Source organism: Electrona antarctica, assembly GCF_951216825.1.
Source record: "Electrona antarctica genome assembly, chromosome: 7".
Lineage (NCBI taxonomy): Eukaryota > Metazoa > Chordata > Actinopteri > Myctophiformes > Myctophidae > Electrona > Electrona antarctica.
The window spans coordinates 35217582-35237092 of record NC_136812.1 but is presented as its reverse complement, the minus strand read 5'-3'; the positions used below and the strand labels follow the sequence as shown (position 1 = coordinate 35237092).

At 43.4% G+C, this 19511-nt stretch overlaps 2 protein-coding genes across 3 annotated transcripts in view; one reads left to right on the top strand and one right to left on the bottom strand.

Annotated features, from left to right (window-relative positions):
- Nucleotides 1-18210, top strand: part of tmem131 (transmembrane protein 131) — a 38068-nt gene extending 19858 nt beyond the window's left edge. For both annotated transcript variants that reach the window (XM_079506179.1, XM_079506178.1), the window contains 16 exons: nt 139-290; nt 1862-2004; nt 2715-2901; nt 7640-7825; nt 9518-9673; nt 11442-11902; nt 12083-12267; nt 12395-12525; nt 12610-12728; nt 12805-12957; nt 13133-13286; nt 13535-13650; nt 14028-14109; nt 14205-14308; nt 16779-16930; nt 17194-18210. In XM_079506179.1, coding sequence (XP_079362305.1) covers nt 139-290; nt 1862-2004; nt 2715-2901; nt 7640-7825; nt 9518-9673; nt 11442-11902; nt 12083-12267; nt 12395-12525; nt 12610-12728; nt 12805-12957; nt 13133-13286; nt 13535-13650; nt 14028-14109; nt 14205-14308; nt 16779-16930; nt 17194-17463 — 2751 coding nt within the window. In that variant the 3' untranslated portion in view covers nt 17464-18210. The remainder of the gene's footprint in view (nt 1-138; nt 291-1861; nt 2005-2714; nt 2902-7639; nt 7826-9517; nt 9674-11441; nt 11903-12082; nt 12268-12394; nt 12526-12609; nt 12729-12804; nt 12958-13132; nt 13287-13534; nt 13651-14027; nt 14110-14204; nt 14309-16778; nt 16931-17193) is intronic.
- Nucleotides 4276-6600, bottom strand: LOC306927273 (mitochondrial inner membrane m-AAA protease component AFG3L1-like; the record flags this gene model as incomplete). The annotated part of the gene is made up of 1 exon (XM_079506982.1): nt 4276-6600. One exon carries the CDS (start codon nt 6598-6600, stop codon nt 4276-4278), a length of 2325 nt encoding a protein of 774 aa, XP_079363108.1.
- Nucleotides 18211-19511: the final 1301 nt, after the last annotated feature.

Below are 19511 nucleotides of genomic sequence, written 5' to 3'. Positions count from 1 at the left end.
TGTGTGTGTGTGTGTGTGTGTGTGTGTGTGTGTGTGTGTGTGTGTGTGTGTGTGTGTGTGTGTGTGTGTGTGTGTGTGTGTGTGTGTGTGTGTGTGTGTGTGTGTGTGTGTGTGTGTGTGTGTGTGTGTGTGTGTCAGACGTCCCTGATAAAGGGCAGTACAGGCTTTGTGGAGGGATCAACAAGACCCTTTGTATATAACCTCCTCCTCCTGCCCGGCGAGGTCAAGTCTCTCAGTGTGAGGTTCACCCCTGTCAGCAACCACAGCGTGGCGTCCCTGCTCATAGTCCGGTACGTGTGGGTGGTAGGGCCCGCAATCATGAATCTGTACTTGACGATTAATTGTCTTTGACATAATTGTGATTTAACTATTTAACACAATCTATGCATGGCAGATTCGACAATTCTCGTACCAAGATGAGAATTATCTGCTTTTAGATTTTTATTTAATCCAGAATTATACTATTATATTTACCGTATTTTAGCTTCCCATCGCTAAGCAACGCGTGCTACCATGGTGTGACATCATCGATTCGAAATCTAAAAGTTTTAAAATAAAAATAAAAGAAAAAAAGTTTTTCTCTGAATTGAGGCTCAGATTGAGGTGATATGAGGTGAGGGACCATGTTAGGAGCTCAATAAAATGTCCCGATTGGCATATTGGCGCTTCTGACGCTAGCGAAGGTGATCGGCGGTGGCCTGAAAATGGCCGATTACTACTCCCGTTCACGGGGTCTTCTTGCAGCTTTTTTGGTGCATTCTGTTGGCACTGGTGCCACAGCGCCATGGTGGCATGGAATCGGTTAGTTGTGGTTTAATTGCAGGTTCAGAATAACTGAAATGGTAGGGCACTACTGAAATATGCAAAGAAAGGACTGACATTTAATAATGTTACCCTTTCAAATAAACAAAACAAACTAGTGAAAATAGCTCTGCCCTTTCCTCATGGACCCAGTCAACGCACTGACATTTTGCACCTAATCCCATGTACCCCATCGTAGCACTTAACTAATATGACTGCGCCTTAACACCTAGAACGCCCAGGACGAAGTATCTTCGTCTTTTCTATTAGTAACGCCCGACGCCCAGGACGTAGTAGTATTGTCCAAAAGACGAAGTTTATTGATATGAAAACGCATGACTACACAGCCTGGGAGCGCCTGTTGGGCAATCCTCGATGTTGCGTAAGAGTGAGACGTCATCGAAAAACTCCCTCCCCTGTTTTGCCGACGAAAATGAAAATCTTAAAACATCAATAACTCGTGATCTAAATCATCCCGTCTAATTATGAAAAAAGATCCTGTGTTAGACGGCCCTCCGCAGTCCAGTCACTAGTCGCGATAGATTTATTCTTACCTCCCGTTGTTGTCGATCGACTTTGAAGTGGCGTGGCTATTGTTAGCTGCTACACACACATTCACAACAACATCCGGTCCGTCGGTAAAAGTGGTCTGTGTTTATAAATCGACTGGGCGCTATAATGTAATGGATTAAATAACCCCGGGCGTTCTAGGTTTTAACTAATGTTATACATGTATACACAGCACACATCTGCTGCTAATATGCTCACACACCTTTTTATATCTTATCTCAGGCATGTAAATATGTAGATATTTTGTTGTTGTATTTCTTGTTTGATCCCTCCCCCCCCCCCCTCCTTCTTCTTGCCTTACGATGGGAATGATGCACAAAAATGAATTCCACCGCCTTCTTTACTTCTGTAAATCTGTGATGTGACAATAAAGCCCCCAAGCCCACAGTGCAATGTGATATGTTGTTTGTTAAACTATTGGTTAAATAGCTCTATTCTGATTCGCCCAGAGTTTAGAGCCCTGAGTGTTGACTTTTGCCTGTTTGCTTAGGAATAACCTGACTGTGTTTGACACCATCGTGCTACAAGGCCACGGTACAACGGAGAGCCTGAAGGTGGCTGGGAAGCCCCCAGGACAAGGCAGCTCACTGAGGTTTAAGATGACTGAAGCCCTGCTTAAAGACTGCACAGAGAGTGAGTTTAGACGGGCCGGAGCCTTTCTCTACGTCAAGTCACAGGCACTGAACAGGAGATTTTATTAGCACCTGCATGGAACTCTGAAAAGTAGTTGTCGGCCTATAGTGAGCCAGTTTACCACCCTCAAACTAGACACCTTGGTCTCCACAACACACTGAAATAGAATACATTCGTGGTGGGTTGGCTGACTTTATCTATGACCTATACTGTACTTAAACCACTAGCCTATTATTTGGCATGTCATGATATGCAGCGAACATTTTGTGAAAATAGGCTAACTCAGTGAAGAGATTTGGTGTAGAGGGAAAAAGGAGGGTTCCAAGTATATTCCCTGACTTCATTGACCCTGAACTGTGACAAAAAGAAAAAAAAATATTACAAAAGATGAATTAACATTCATAATTGTCAATTTATACTGTTTATTTTTTTAATATCCTAAATCAATTGGACCCACATGGGTTTAGCTGAGCCAAATCAAAAGAAGCCCAAAACTGAGAAATTAAACATTTGGTTAACATGAAAAGTGAAACCATTTTGAAAAATAGATAATCAACATTAAACCATAAAACCCATTATCAGCAGTGTACAGATTTGGGTCAATGGCAGACCAGAAACATGCAAATGCATAGGTTTGTACACATCTATGTATAGAAAAATGTTATCACTTGGCGTTACCATAATACACATTTCAATCTCTTCTCTTTCAGAGACAAAAGTCAAAGAGCCGAACTTCACTCTCAGAAGAATATTCAAAGTAGAAAACACGGGCCTTCTCCCGATCTTCATCCGATCAGCAGAAATCAATGGGAAGCCTTGTGAAGGATATGGCTTCAAAGTTCTCAACTGTCAAGAGTTTACACTCAAACCAAACGCTTCAAAGGACCTCGTCATACTGTAAGCCAACAAAACCGCCGTGTCTGTCTTCCACATTTCTGTGGAATTTTGCAGAATTGTGTGGCTATTTGCTCTAAATTGGCTCTGCGTTCTTTTAAATAGACAGGATAACAATGTGGTTATTGTGCAAAAACGGTGGATGTGTAGTCGTGTGTGGTTATAGTTGAGGCGTGCATGTGGTCTCCATCATCACCACTCTATTAACACTCACCTTTAGCAACTCTGGTGAGTAAGTCTGAGGAAATAACGCTCCTCTGTAGGCTCTTATCTCCTCTACTACTCTTTCGCTCCAATTGACCTTAAAATTGAATGACATTGTGTCCTACCATGGCATACCATGAAGAATGATGTAGGCTATTGAGATACCTCATAGTCCTGGACTGGTCAACCGTTAAGTCACCATTCTTAATCAATGCTCAGTTTTTACTCTTTTATCTGTGCTGCACTATGGTGTTGTCTTATGTAATGCATACCTCTGCTCAGTGTCTCCATGTGGTTGAGCTAGCGTACCATGCTTCCTTCAAGGTTCAGTACCAAATTACCTATATTGTATTATACTCAGACCTTAAACCATTCAGGACGGGAACCCCTTTTGGGGTTCTTGTTGCCTCTGTCCTAAATGGGTTAATACTGTATAAAGCAATTCTTGGTCTGCTACTATATTAGTGACGGACAATACTGTACATAAAGTGAAGGAGCTTTTGTGTATTCTTCCCCCTTGGCATAGATATGTTGCAGAATGACTTGAAACCTAAATGCTTTTAATGCAAAATGAAAGAATTGTAGGCATGTGAGTTATTTTAATTACTTCTGCCATGCAGAGGCAAGGTGGTAGATGATGTTTTCGCCTCTGGTTGTCAGTCTGGGGCTCATTTCTATTTTCTACTTTGTGCCTATATCACCCGTGCAATGACCTGTCCGATGCCATGTACCGATATAAGCACATAGCATAGACACACAGTGCTGATTGACGACACACTTACAATCAGACTGACTGATACATACGCCAATATACATGTATGACTGATACATGCACCAATATATGGACAAATACACAGTGCTGACATCATAGAGTGGCTAAATTGTAAATGGTGCATTTCTATAGCACCTTTATCCAATGAGCTTTACATTGTGCTAATATTACACCCATCCATTCACATACTTGACAGTGGAGGAAACCATGCAAGGCTCATCAGGAGCAGTTAGGGGTTCAAAACCTTGCTCAAGGACACTTTGACCATAACCCAGGGATCAAACCAGAAACCTTCTGATTTTCAAGCTCTACCTCCTGAGCCACTGCTGCCCCCATATGGTTCATACCAGCTATACATTTAAATGTAGACACACTTAACATAATTCTGGTTATGAGATGCATCAATGCCCGGTGTGAACAGAGCTTGTGTGTTTGTCCTCTTCTCTCAGTTTGTCCTTTGCAGGGGCAGAGTTCTCAGGGATGTTTCCTTTCTCCAGATTCCAGCCCCTGAGTCCTTCGGGCAGGCTGGTGTCCTCCTCAAAGCTGCCTGTACCCTCCACAAACTCCTCATATGTAGACTTCTCCTTAAACGGACGAGGGCCCAGCAGCTCCAACATGTCCGCCTTGTCTAACACCTCTTTCTCTAGAAGACGCTTCGCCACCATCTCGACCAGCTCCTTCTTTTCTGTGACGAGTTCCCGTGTTCGCTGGTAGGCTCTGTCCACCAGATCTCGCACCTCCCCATCGATCATTTCCGCCGTGGCCTCGCTGTAGGGCTTCTCCCTTAGCACCTCCCCTTGTTGTGGCAGGTTAAAGGACACCCGACCAACCTTGTCGCTCATCCCAAACTGCACCACCTGAGCGTAGGCCGACTGGGTGATTTTTTCCAGGTCGTCCCGTGCCCCGGTGGTGATCCTCCCAAAGATCACCTCCTCAGCCACACGCCCTCCAAGCAACACACACATTCTGTCAAACAGCTGCTCTTGAGTGTACAGGTACTGCTCCTTGGGAAGGTAATGGACATAACCCAGACCCTTTCCCCGGGGGATGATGGTCACCTTAAGGAGTGGGTCACCATGCTCTAAAAACCAGCCAACAATGGCATGGCCAGCTTCATGGTATGCCACTATCTTCTTCTCTGTAGGCTGCAGGACCTGGCTCTTCTTCTCTAGGCCCCCAATGACCCTGTCGATGGCCTGTTCAAAGTGTTTTGTGCTTACAGACGTGTTGAGGTGTCTGGCAGCAATGATCGCAGCCTCATTACACACATTAGCGATGTCGGCTCCCGTGAACCCTGGAGTCGCAGCAGCCATTTTCCGGGCAAGGGTATCTCTGTTCAGACCGGGGTCTAGTTTTATTGGTTGTAAATGGACTTTGAAAATGGAAGCTCTGCCCTTGATGTCAGGTGGACCTATGAAGATCTGCCGGTCAAATCGTCCTGGTCTCATGAGAGCAGGATCCAAAACATCGGGCCTGTTGGTGCCAGCCAGGACCACCACATTATTGACGGACCCGGTATTAAATCCATCCATCTCGACCAGCAATTGGTTGAGGGTGTTTTCTTGCTCACTTTGAAAACCAAAGTTTCCTTTGCCTCTTTTACGCCCCACCGCGTCGATCTCATCAATGAAGAGGATGCAAGGGGCGTTCTTCCTCGCCATGGCAAACATGTCCCTGACCCTGGCTGGACCAACACCAACAAACATCTCCTGGAACTCGGAGCCATTGACTGTGATAAAGGGGACGTTGGCCTCTCCGGCTGTGGCTTTGGCCAGCATGGTCTTCCCTGTTCCTGGAGGTCCAGACAATATGGCCCCCTTTGGGATTTTTGCTCCCAGGGCCAGATACTGCTGCGGGTTCTTCAGGAAGTTGACAAACTCGAGTATCTCGAGTTTGGCTTCCTCGCACCCGGCCACATCCTTGAACTTCACATCAATTTTGTCCTTCATAATCTTGGCAGGTGACTCGCTAATAAAGGGCCAACTCCTTCCACCCCCAGCGCCTCCTCCCATTTGACCTCGTCGCATGGCAAACAGCAGGAAGCCAATAAAGCCAATAAACAGCAAGGTGGGCATCATACTAATCAAAAATGAGCCATCGCTTTCTGAACGGTAGACCACAGATATCCTTTGGGAAGGCTTCAGGCCTAGTTCCAAATTGGCTGCCTCTAGGATCATTTCGAATGTCTCCACGCTCCCTATGTTGAACCACACATAGCTCCGCCTATCTGAGCTGTCAGCTCCTGACACTGGAATGACTAGAACATACCGCTTGTTGACGACCTCCAATCGGTCAACCATGCCTCTGCCAAGGTAGTCATGCAGAAATTCCTTCCAGGTAATCTCCTTGCCGGAATCTCTGACGTACAAGTAGAGCAAAGATGAGATCCCTGCGGATGCCCCTGCCAGGTAATAGAAATCCTTATGCCAGTCACCCTTCTGGATGCGGCTCCACCAATCTTTTTCTTTTCCTCCACCTGATCTCTCTCCTCCCCCGTTTGACTCCTTGCTCGTTCTATCCTTTGGTGCCTTGTTGGAATACAATCGTCTTTGAGACGAGTGGTGTCCCTGTCGGGACAAAAACCTAGATGGGATGAGAGAGACATTGGTGGAGGTATAGCCTCCATACACGGGCATGGAGCTGCGTCTGGTGGCTGTGAAGCAGAGTCCCATGCAGGCTCTCCCTGCCATCAGCACAGACAGAGCAGCCACTGAGAGATGCCCCATGATGATGTCTACTGCTATCCTGCTGCCTAGTTTTATGTCATGTTCATATTTAATTCTCTCATCTCCTGGGGTTTGTCAAAGTTGTGTTATTAACCACAGAAATGTTATAAGAGGGTGAGACGATGATTTAGATCTTACTATTGACGTCATAGTACTGACTTCATATAGTACTGACATCACACTTTATATAGTACTGACATCACACAGTAGATGACTGACATGAGTGCAGTGTTGATGATTCCACAAGTAGACAATGTGTTGTGAGGCAATGCCACGCTGATGACACGTTGCCTGCTTGTAGTAGAGTTTAAGTCCACTATCAAATCGACTAATCAAATGATTCCTGAGTGCGGCACGGCTGGCTCCTTGGCTGTGGCTCACCGCTCCAAGAGATGGGTCAAATACGGAGAACAAATTTCACTGTGGTAACGTCACTATCGTGTGTGACAAATCGTACGACTTTGACTTTAGGGTTTGTTTATGGTTATGTCTCAGTCAGAATGACATAGCTGTGGTCCTGCCTATATATGGTCGTATGGGGTTTGTTTATGGTTATGACTGAGTCACTGAGTTTGTTAGTTCACAGTAGCATCCCAGAGCTCCACTGGCTGGCAGTCCGTCCGGTCAGACAATCTCCAATTTTAATATATAGGATAGAGGAGGATAGATGAAATTAAAAAATATAAACACAACCTTTTTTGGCCATAGTACTGTTATGAGATATCCGACATATCTAATCTTACTAACCCACATTACAATCTTCATATTTGGCCCTGGCTGACCCTGAGCTCTATATACAGTATGGATATAGCCGACTGGCATCATCATCGTGACAAGCATTCAGCTGACCCTAGATAAAGAGTCACCTTTATTTACTACGCTCCTCATGAGATACTATTAACCCAGATATCTCAGCGATATTTGCCCTTGTAACCCAAATATCGTTGTGTCCGAGATCTAAACTCAGGGAACCAGTCCCCTTAGAGATATTGGTGTTTATGTGTTGCACACATTCATGGAAATTCCCCTGGTCTTGTAGGTTTACACCTGATTTCACATCATCTCGTATCATCCGGGAGCTGAAGCTGGTGACGTGTGGTGGCTCCGAGTTTGTGTTTGTTCTCAACGCCTCCCTGCCGTACCACATGTTGGCTGCGTGCACAGAGACCCTGCCCAGACCCAGCTGGGAGCTGGAGATCTACATCATAGTGTCTCTACTCATGAGGTTAGTGTCACACATCACCGTACAGCCTTCTCCAACAGTGACACCTTCTGGCTAGGGTGTGTCTCTGCACCATGTGGCTTGGGAGGCAAAAGGGAAAACCTGAGCTGTGAATGCAGATGACAGTTTTGTTGATAAATGACTAGTACTGTTGGTATGTCTAACCAACGTATGCACCCCTTTGTTTGATAGCACATATTCCTCAGTAATTCAATTTACTAACATTATGTTGGGTATTATGAAATTTAGATTTTACCACCTAATTTGACCCTAAACTCATGTCAATAGGCACTCCAAAATAAACAATTCTCTTTGTGCTCTTCTGTTTATAGAAACAACGATATTTACAATATAGTCCATATTGGCAGAGAAAAGACCTGTCTGTTTATGGCTTTTTCAGTGTCTGCTATAACATCAAACTGATTAATATTTTCTGAAATCATGTCATAACGGCAAACAAGGACAATGTCACTCACGACCACCAAGCACAGCTTCATTACAGAGACAGAAAGAGCAATGCTCCGTTTTATGGCTACTAATGGAATGTCAGCCCTACGACTAATAGATTGTTGCTGTTTGGCGGAAACCGTTACTTTTCAGGCAATGGAAAAAATAAACTGTGCGCCAATGTAAGTATTATTTAGTCACAAGCTCCTGGTAATTATTTGTATTGGTTCAATATTTATAAAAGCCACTGACAGACGTAACCACCTTCAACCTGGGATCCCTATTTTGGGCATGCCATTAGGTGAAAATGTTCAAAATGGTTCAAGAGATTGTCTTTTTCGTTGCTTGTATATACAGTTGGGTGCTACCGATATTGTCCCTTATCATTTGACCCATTTAGGCCTGACCTCAATTTTTTTTTAAATCCTTCTAAATCCATATTTTCACGATTTTTCAAAAATAGCAGACCTACAAGCTCGTAGATCTGCTATTTTTCAATAGCTAAATTATAACAATGTTTAAAACACCAAAAGGGGTTCCCGCCCAAAATGGGTTAACTGTCCTTTTGCGCAGATCACGCAAACCTCAGCAAAAAGAAAAGGACAATATCGATGGCCTCCAACTGTATATATGTCTAATTTCGCTGCTTTTGCAAGACACTGTCATATGATGACGTATAAAATAGGCCATTCATTTATGAAATAACAGATGAGGGATACAAGGTTTCTGCCCGACGGCGACAAAGTATAGATGATGTTGAAAATCATGATTGTATCCCTTGAAGGATTTCATATTCATGTGCTCCATGTTTAGCTCCATGTTCCTGCTGGTCATAGTCACAGCCTACTGAAGGATTTTATATTCATGTGCTCCATGTTTAGCTCCATGTTCCTGCTGGTCATAGTCAGCCTACTGAAGGATTTCATATTCATGTGCTCCATGTTTAGCTCCATGTTCCTGCTGGTCATAGTCACAGCCTACTGAAGGATTTCATATTCATGTGCTCCATGTTCCTGCTGGTCACAGCCTACATTGTCTGTCTTCAGCTCCATGTTCCTGCTGGTCATAGTCACAGCCTACTGAATGATTTCATATGCCTCCTGTCTTCAGCTCCATGTTCCTGCTGGTCATAGTCACAGCCTACTGAAGGATTTTATATTCATGTGCTCCATGTTTAGCTCCATGTTCCTGCTGGTCATAGTCACAGCCTACTGAATGATTTCATATTCATGTGCCTCCTGTCTTCAGCTCCATGTTCCTGCTGGTCATAGTCACAGCCTACCTTGAGGCTCAGGGCATATGGGAGCCTTTCAGGAGACGCCTGTCTGTGGAATCCAATTCCACCTTGGAGACCGGGAGGCCCTTTGATTTCAGGGATATAGCACAAATTCACAGTGACGCCAAGTAAGTTAAGGACGGGGCAATGTCTCAATCAATTATTTAAAAAATAACTGATCGATCATTTTATAAAATAATCGATTAATAATTGATCCCTATTTTCTGCATGGTGTCTTTTATAGGTGAAAACCTTCCTAATTTATTTTATGTAAAGATTGCCAATCTACAAGCTCACAATGTGTTGTTCAGTTTGTAGATTGGATATGTTCACTATTTTTGCAACATTTTAACTCACTATGAGCACAGATAACTTTATATTGTGAATATGAACTATCTAAAATCAAATAAATTATATTTTTTGTTTTTCACCAGTTTTCCACTATTTTTTGCAAGAAAGGTATAAAATACAAGTGGTTAATCAATTTGTTTATATATTTGATTTGAAAAAGTAATCAATATCAAAATATATTTGATATGAAAATAATCAATAGTTAAGGTCCCCACACACGCGTCCAGTGTGCAACCACCTTTACAGTCGTTTTCAACCACTTTGATACTAAGGAGCAGTGCGGCCACTAGGGGCTGCTAGCGGTGCTTTCAGTCTCTTCTCTATTCTTCATGATAGCTGTTAGGTCAACCCCAATTCCACTCCAAAATGACATGTAAGGAAACAACTCCAAGATCCAACTCAGGTCAACTTTTATTTTCCAACTTTTTTATCCACAGTTGCTTGGTTTGTTGACTGGTTGGTATCTTCAATTAGGTTGAAAACCTTTGAAAACAAAGAAATAAGGTTTAACAACAATGTCAAGACATCAAAAACAAACATCTTTTCAAAACAATAGGTTCTCTTTTAAACAGGTTTGATTTTAAACATTAAATATATTTTTAACTAATCACATGTCTTTAACTATTAGTGTTTTAACAATAAAGTGTTTTACACTAAATTAAGTCTTAAATTAACTTATTTAAGTCAACGTTTTAATCAAAATATTAAAGTCATTTTAAATTAAACATTTCAGGTTACTGTAACCTTTAAGCTTGAATAAGTTAGGAAACAAGCATTTTAAATGTAATAAGTATTTAGGGGGAAACTGAACTTTTGAGCTCTAAGCCAACTAGGCATTTAACATACCTTTAAACATGGTAAATTGTTTTAGTAGTTCTTTAAATTCTTAAGTAATGTAAATAAGGTTAACATCTTTAACTTTGTCCAAATTGCCTTTTCTAAATTCAAACAAATAAAATCCAAACTCAAACAAATTGAGGCTATACTGCAAGTTGCAAACTGAAACAGTTACTTAATTCTACACACAATTAGCCTATTAAGGCCAGACTTTTAACCACATTAAGCACAAAGTAAGTAGAACAAACATAACCGACCATTGGCGTCTTTGGAGGTAGAGCTCATGGGTAGACCTTCATCTTTGGTAGTCTGATATTTGTTTGACAGCCACCACCAGCAGCCTTTAACAGGTGTTCAATCAGGCAAATGAGCACCAGCAGCCATCTTGCAGCTGATGCACTCTGGGAGATGTAGTTGTCTGAGAGGTCTGAGGTGTCTTGTAGAAGATCCAGCTCCATTTATGAGATTCATGCTCCATTTATGAGTTTTAACTCAACAATAGCTCCAGTGCAGACATGTTTATCCTGTGAGCTGGACAGCACACAGCATAGCTTTGTCATGCTTTGTTTTTGTTTTTACATTCTAGTGCTGTTTCTTAACGTTTTTATCAATCTTGTTTGATATGATTTGTAGCTGCGCATGTATCATAGATATGTTGATCTGATATTTTGTAAGGGCCATGTATTTACTCACACCTTTCATTTTCAGCTTGAATGATTACAGTGACTCACAGCAGAACTCCAGATGTTTCTATGGGTCCGGCAGTGGGGCGTCCCGGGTCGGGGGCCGGCAAGGGAGGGCCTTATCTGATCCGGAGAGCCAGAGGTCCAGAGGAGTAGGTTTTGGTCGCTCGTCTATGCAAGCTGCTTCATCCCATCAGCTGACCAAAGCCAATACCAGCACAGGCCAAGAGGGCCCTCAGGCTGCATGCCAGCTAACCAATCGTAAGACTCGGAACTCCAAGCAGCCACAGCAGCAGCAGGCAGTAGTCCTCCTGGACCTCCAGAGTCAAAGCTTAGCTGGGTCAGCATTGTCTCACAGAGGTCTCTGTCCTGAGGACGCAGACTTCACACACTTACTAGGGGCCATGGACAATGACCTCGACCGTCCAGAGCTTCCTACACTGGGTGCTTTACAGGAGCAGAACTGTCAAATGATACAAAACAAAGGTATTCATTCACATTTAGTAATGAATTATTATTATTATAGTGACCACTAGGGTGGGGCCCTTTCTTACCTGTCACGAGTTCTAGTTCTGCCTGTGGTGGTTAAGAAAAGGGGGAAGGATTTGTTTTAAGCAGATTGGGATAAATATGATGTCATAATATATATACTTACTTTGCTCACAGTATTGGAGTCTAAAGGGAAGTTGCGGGGTAAAACAAAAGCCCAAAGGAAGAAAGAGGAAAAGGAGAAAAAAACTAAGGTTAAGCCTCAGGGAGATGAACTGAAAGACCCCTTGGCTGACAACGATGACAGCTCCTCAACCACCACAGAGACCTCCAATCCAGATGTAGAGGCTAGCCTCAAAGAGGTATGCACATACACTATACGTATGTACTCATAGCTTGTAAGCTTGTGAATCTGCAGTTTATGCTGAATGTTCGCCCCAAGGTACGCAAGGATTCATGTGTGTGAACCTTTCCTGTTTTCCTGACTAGGAACCTGCTAAAAAGAAGGGACGGACATCAGCCGCAGAAAAGGGGAAAGAGGAAACTCAGAATTTCCTCATCAAGCCAAAAAACAAGAAACAAGCACCAGCAAAGAAAGAGAGCCAAGTAGAGAAGTCCAGGTTTGTGAATTACATTTTGTTCTATTCACTTTTAAATCCACTTAACATTGACACTGAACATTGAATACAAATCTTTGTTCACAGTTCACTGGAACTACCATATGTCACACCCCTGGAAAATAAACAACGCAAGAGTTTCACATCTAAAGTGCTTCACCCTGTCACCAGCGCCCCAAAGACGCGGTCCCTGCAGAAACAGAGATGTAAGTTCATTCACTGGAACTGGATTATTTGTATTATTACTACGGTGGAGTCTAACATTTGTTTCTTTTCATGAAGTGGCTGTGAAACTGGACGATTGCCGCCCCTCTCTGCTTGTTAAGTCGCTGTCTAACGGCTCTGTCCCTGAGCCGGGTCACAGCAGCAGCTCTGAGGGCGAGAAGGATTTGCCTTCTCCAGAATGGGATCTTCCTCTCCCCAAAGGCAGCAACCGTAAGTCACATCGTCGGAATCTATCGCCCTTCTTTCCTTTTGGATAAACCTTTTGGTTGAAGACCAAATGAAAAATCATACATCATACAATAGATGCCAAAAAGTTAGCAAAAAAGCAATTACATGACTTATTTGAGATCAACTGTTGTCTCTCTTCTGCTCTCCACATATACAGAAGCGGACAGTCTTCAGCAGATCTCCCTGCAGACGATGAATGCAGACCCCTTTCTGAAGAGACCCATTTCATCCAGGACCTGCTCCCCGCCGCCCACTTCCCCTACCTTAGTGCCCCGAAGCTCCTACAGTAGTGTCCTCAACACTAACAACAGGTAACACACATGCTATAGATTGTATAGATTACTTTTTAAATTGTTATTTTTTTTAAACGTATATCAACAAATCAATTAACCACTTAAGCATTATTTCATAGTTGGTTTGTATTTTATATGGAGACATGCAAAACATACATTTTTTTATATGATCGATTAAACCAATAAGTTTGATTAACTGTTGCACCCCTATGTGTAGTAGTAGTGTACTATAATGTGAATGAAGATTTCTCTGTGCTTTTTGGTAGTGAGGGAAACCTGAAGAAGGCTCCTGGGAATAAGTCCTCCATAGCCACTTCACTCCCTGGCAAATATGGAAATCCCACATTTGCTGCTGTTGCAGCTGGTTATGACAGAAGCCCAGGTGAGTTCATACTTCATAACGTGTATTGGGTGTATTCACTTGCCCTGAAGTAGGAGGAGGAGGAGGACTGACCTGATGATAGTCCACATGGGATATATTGACCATCATCAGTGGAGTTATAGTAGAAAATATGTAACATAGACAAACAAAACAAAAACTCTACGTGTAGTCGTGTACCCTAGTATTGAACCTTTTGTTTACCTTACATGTATTATACCTTGTTTTTATTCTATGTTGGAATTTTTAATACAGTTTGGCATTTTGCTGCACATACTGTACTTGTATGAGCATAACAATCATCTTGTATCCCTGTGTGGGCAGGCTATATAAATGAATAATGTTGTAAATGTGGACCTGTTGCTTTGGGTTGTCATCAGGTGGCACTGGTCCAGGTAAAAGTGAAACCCAAGGGAAGACCCTTTCACATATGACATCAGTGGAAAGTGACAGCTCTGACAGGTAATTGCAACTCTGGACAAATTGGAGTAACTCCATATAAGTCATTGTACTTAATTATCTACCCTGAACTCTTATTTCTTTTCATACCTCAACAGCTCTGGATTATGGAGTCCCATTGACACAGCCAACAGTCCGAGCTTCAGTGCTGCAAACTCTTTCTCTGCATTTGGACCCAATAATTCTTTCAATCTGACAGGAGGTAAGCAACATGGTTCTAATCTAATTTATTAAGAACAATAATTAACCTCTTGACCCCTATTTAAAAAATAGTGAAAATAGCTGATCTAAAAGCTCACAATATGTTTCATCGTGACACGTGAGCTTGTAGATGTAGTGTGGCATTCTGCGCCTTTAAGCACACGCCTTTAAAGGTGGCCTTACACTAGCCGATAATCGGGCATTTTTGACGCTCGGGGGGTCCCCAACCGCTCAAAGCGCGATCGGGATCGGCCCGATCAACATCAAGAATGTTTGATATTTGCTCTGCCCCGCTCCGATTATCCTGTAGTGTGTGGCGCTATCAGATTTCAGATTGAAAAAAATCGGCTAGTGTAAGGCCACCTTAAATCACACGTTCCCACGCTCTCACAGAAGCTTTGCCGTGCGGGTAGTGTGAAAGCAGCCCGTCAGATGCTGTGAGAAGCCAAGCGTTGTGCTACCTGCTGCTATACCTGCCGTCCACAGTGACCTACGCCTGGTCCGTGAATACAGTCCGTCTTTATTAGTATTAATCCAGTGGCCGTATCAACGCGAGTGAAGGACTGGGATCGTTTCGTCTCGTCCAGAGGAGCAGCGATTCCCCTCTCGCCTGTCAGTGCGTTCCTGTGCTCTACAACGTCCAGTAACGCCAGGTCATGACAGCGGAGCTGTCAGCGGTTATGTGGAACCCTTGGGATGCATGGTGGGGAAGTTAAGACCCCGATCAGCGTCCCTGTTAGTACAGTCCACTTGACAGTGAGTTACTGACGTGCCGACCTTGACGTGACGTGACTGGGTTTCTATCATTTCCGGAGGTTTATTGACGGAAGTGAACGGGCCATTCATTTACACTGTTGACTGAGTGTGTGTATTGCACGTCCCTGGAACTGTATAAAAACATTTGAACATTGTTTGACCACTTGAGGTGTCTCTTTTGAACTGTGTTGACTGTGGGAGAACAAAGGAACATTATTTCATTTTGGGTTGGTTGCACTGTTGAATTAATACACTGTTGGTAAATAAAGTTCTCTGTGTGTGTGTGTATTTTCTTTATGATTTTGTATGGTATTGTGTGTGTCTATTGTTTGCATCAGGTGTTGATACAAATGTTTGTCAGTCCTGTGTACGGTTAATTGTTGGTAATACTATTTACCCTATTTGTCAGACTGGTTCTCTGACTGGCACCCCGACGCTTTACCCAACAAACCGCTACACAAAAAGTTAATTTACCAACAGGGTATTAATTCAACAGTGCAACCAACCCAAAATGAAATTATGTTCCTTTGTTCTCCCACAATCAACACAGTTCAAAAGAGACACTTCAAGTGGTCAAACAATGTTCAAATGTTTTTATACAGTTCCAGGGACGTGCAATACACACACTCAGTCAACAGTGTAAATGAATGGCCCGTTCACTTCCGTCAATAAACCTCCGGAAATTATAGAAACCCAGTCACGTCACGTCAAGGTCGGCACGTCAGTAACTCACTGTCAAGTGGACTGTACTAACAGGGACGCTGATCGGGGTCTTAACTTCCCCACCATGCATCCCAAGGGTTCCACATAACCGCTGACAGCTCCGCTGTCATGAACTGGCGTTACTGGACGTTGTAGAGCACAGGAACGACAGGCGAGAGGGATATCGCTGCTCCTCTGGACGAGACCAAACGATCCCAGTCCTTCACTCACGCTGATACGGCCACTGGATTAATACTAATAAAGACGGACTGTATTCACGGACCAGGCGTAGGTCACTGTGGACGGCAGGTATAGAGCGTTGCAGTCCCGCCCCCTTTCATGACGACGCCAGGCCCAGGAAATAATTCCCAATGCATTTTTCCCATAGACATTTCAAACCGTATTTATTTAAAGACCTTATAAGCGTTGTACGAAGCCAACTCGAGTTGTGACAAATGACAACAAACACAATATTTTGGACCAAACAAATGACAACAAACACAATATTTTGGACCAAACAAATAATTACAAAGAAGAAAAACAACAACAAAAGTGTTGTAACCTGCCGTTTTCTTCTTCTTTCTAATTATTTGTTCGGCCCGAAAAATTGTGTTTGTTGTCATGATTTGTCACGACAAGAGTTGGCTTTGTTCGAGGCTTAAAAGGTCTTTAAATAAATACTTTTTGAAATGTCTATAAGGAAAATGAATGGAGAATCATTTCCTGGGCCCTGGTAGGGGGCGGGACTGCGACGCTCTATAGCAGCAGTAGCACAACGCTTGGCTTCACACAGCATCTGACAGGACGCTTTCACACTACCCGCCCGGCTCCTTTGCTTCATTCACAAAACTTCTGTGAGAGCATGGGAACGTGTGACCTAGCGGTACTGCTTAAAGGCGCAGATCGCCACAGCTATTGGGTTTATTTTTTCACTTTTTATACCATATGGTATAGAAACGGTGACCGCGGCTGCATTGTGTGTAAACTGTCTAATTTGGGTTGATTTGTTTCAGTTTTCAGTGGAATGAACTTTCCAAAAACTGCTGAGCCACAGCAGAGCTGGCATGATTTGAATGCTGTGTCCTCTTCCATCTGGGACATCCCAAGCAACGACTCTCTTCACTCCTGGCCGACTAGTGCTGGCTCATCAACAGCCCCAACCACGGTGAGACTCCCTGTCCACTGTGAACGCAGATCATCAAGACTTTTAACACAATTTAATACTTTGGCTTTTATACATGGTGATGCATTGTGAGCTTAGAGATCTGCTGTTTTTGAAAGAAAGAATAATAATCCTTTATATATATAATTTGAAAAACTTAACTTGGGGGTCTGCTGCCAAATATATTGATTTATAAATGTTGGGATTCCTGACATGAAAATGTTTGAGAACCACTGCATTCTAAAATCTTCTGTTTTATGGTGCAGTCAATCTTAGGAAACGCCCGCAGTCCGTGGTCCACCACCACACCCTTCGGCAGCTCCATTTGGTCCACGAGTGGGGACTCAGCCTTGCACTCTTTCACTCCATCTACCAACTCGACAACTCTCAGCGATCTGGTCGGCAGCCCGGCTCCGCCCACCCCGGCTCCTACAGAGATGAGTCGGGGATTCTACAATCCCTGGAACATGTGGCGTCCTACCCTGTGTCGACGGAGCTCTGAGCCCTGGCCCAACCCTTCTGACAACGACAACTGAAGACACGACTTGAATTTACTAGAAACATGTGATTTGTATGCTAAAGCAAAGCATTTTTAAACTGACTCCTGCCTGAAACCAATGTCACATTTATATTATATAATATAATATACCGTATATACGGTAGCCCGTTTCTTTAGGTTACCAACCTCCAACTTTGTTTTTATTCAGGGCAAGGAAATGGCAAACTTACTTTCATTTTAGCGGCTACCCATAAATTAAAGAGAAATCTTCATAGTATGGAAGGCATTTTGCTCTATTTTAGAAGTCCCAAGCAATTGGTTATGCTGCATTCTTTCTCTAAGTTTGGCATGTGGCACAGCACAACTGGCCTATTCTAAAGCTCAGTATTACTCTGTTGGAACAAGCTTCTTGTGTTAAGCCATGTATGTTCTGTTTTTGAGGATTGTTTTAATTTTCATTCTTTCTGGCATTGATGTATTCTAAAAATGGGTTCCACGCCTCATCTTCACGTCTTCATTAGGGTGTCATTTGACAGCAGGGATCTTTCTGACCCTGAAATGACCTCTGCCCCGAGAACATCCACGGCCAATTCAACAGCTTCATTGATAACGACACTCACCGTTTTTAAATTGGGCTTTTCAATAAATAAAACAATGTTGTGTTGCAATCAATTTTAATTCGGTCAAGCGGTCAAATAATGCGTGGCAAATTAGAGGTTTGGGTTTGTGTACATTACCTCCATTTGTCTGCAAATTTAAATAAAAAGATGGATTTCAAAGTGAACAGTTCTCATTGGTGTCATTGTACACGTTACATTTGTACCAAACCGAGAGCTATTAGTCCCTTTTTTTTTGAGTGGTGCAACCACTCCAAGGAACAGCAATGTCCCGATGTTTAGAGTACCAATAGGGGTTGCTGTTGCACCACTCGCTTCAGACTGGTCTGATTTTTACCAGCAGCTTCGTAGAAGGTGCTGGTTAGTGTTTGCCCTGGAAACTTGCAACCGGTAGATAGACACCGCTAGTTGCTGAAGAGTGGGTTGCCAAGTCCGCATATTTCAAAAGCCCACAAAAATACCTTTCACCACACTACTTACACGCACTCCAACTCGCTTATAATTTGCGGACCTGGCAACACTGCCTCCCCTCTCCATTGGCTCACACACACACGCACGCACGCACACACGCTCACACACACGCACGCCTGGAAGCCACCGCCCACTCCACAAAGTGTCATCTCGACTCTCTCCTACTCATGCAGGAGACACAGCGGACGAAGTGGAGGAGGAGGAATTGCCGTATCACGCTTTTGCTTATTCCTTCTAAATCTCTATATAAAATATAGCTCACTCAGCGAATCTTAGTTACATCAATATTGTTCTTCGACAATAGTTGGTTTGTGCCTAAGTATTACGATTAGACAGTTCGCATTGGCCATTTCCAATGCGACGCACTGTGCACCTTCCCAGCCATTAGCCATGATCGCACTGGTTTCAACCTGTCCCAGAGCCAACTAATACAACAGTTACGACATTGAGGGGGCAAATAACAGCGGAGCGCCGCTAAAACGTGGCAGCAGACTCGCTGATTTAATGGGTAACCGACAATAACACATTTGAGTCTCAGTGACTACTCGCGGACTCCCACGCATACTACCGCGGACCCCCTCCGCCCCGCGCCGAACTCCTCGGGGACCTCCACAGCCCACAGCCTCTACCCGCGGACCCCCACGCAGGCTACCGCGGGACTTCTTTAGACCTGTCAACACTACCGACAGCCTGTGCGTGCGGAGTGATGTGAATCATGCGATATATGATGGTTTGGAGAATGGGTGATTGATTATGGTTTGTGTTTCAACGCATAAGGGTCGCAAATAGCCTTGAACAATGTTCCGGGCTATTAAACTCTCAATGGCTTATGATCAGACGGATTTAGATTAACGTTTTGCTGATCCGAAAGTTATCTTCACTTGCTGTTGCAAGACACATTCGAATTCGTTTTTAGTTCGTTTTTAATAGCACATTAAGTTACATTTTCCTTTTTTTTTAAAGATATTTTTTGCCTTTATCTGACAGGTGACAGTAA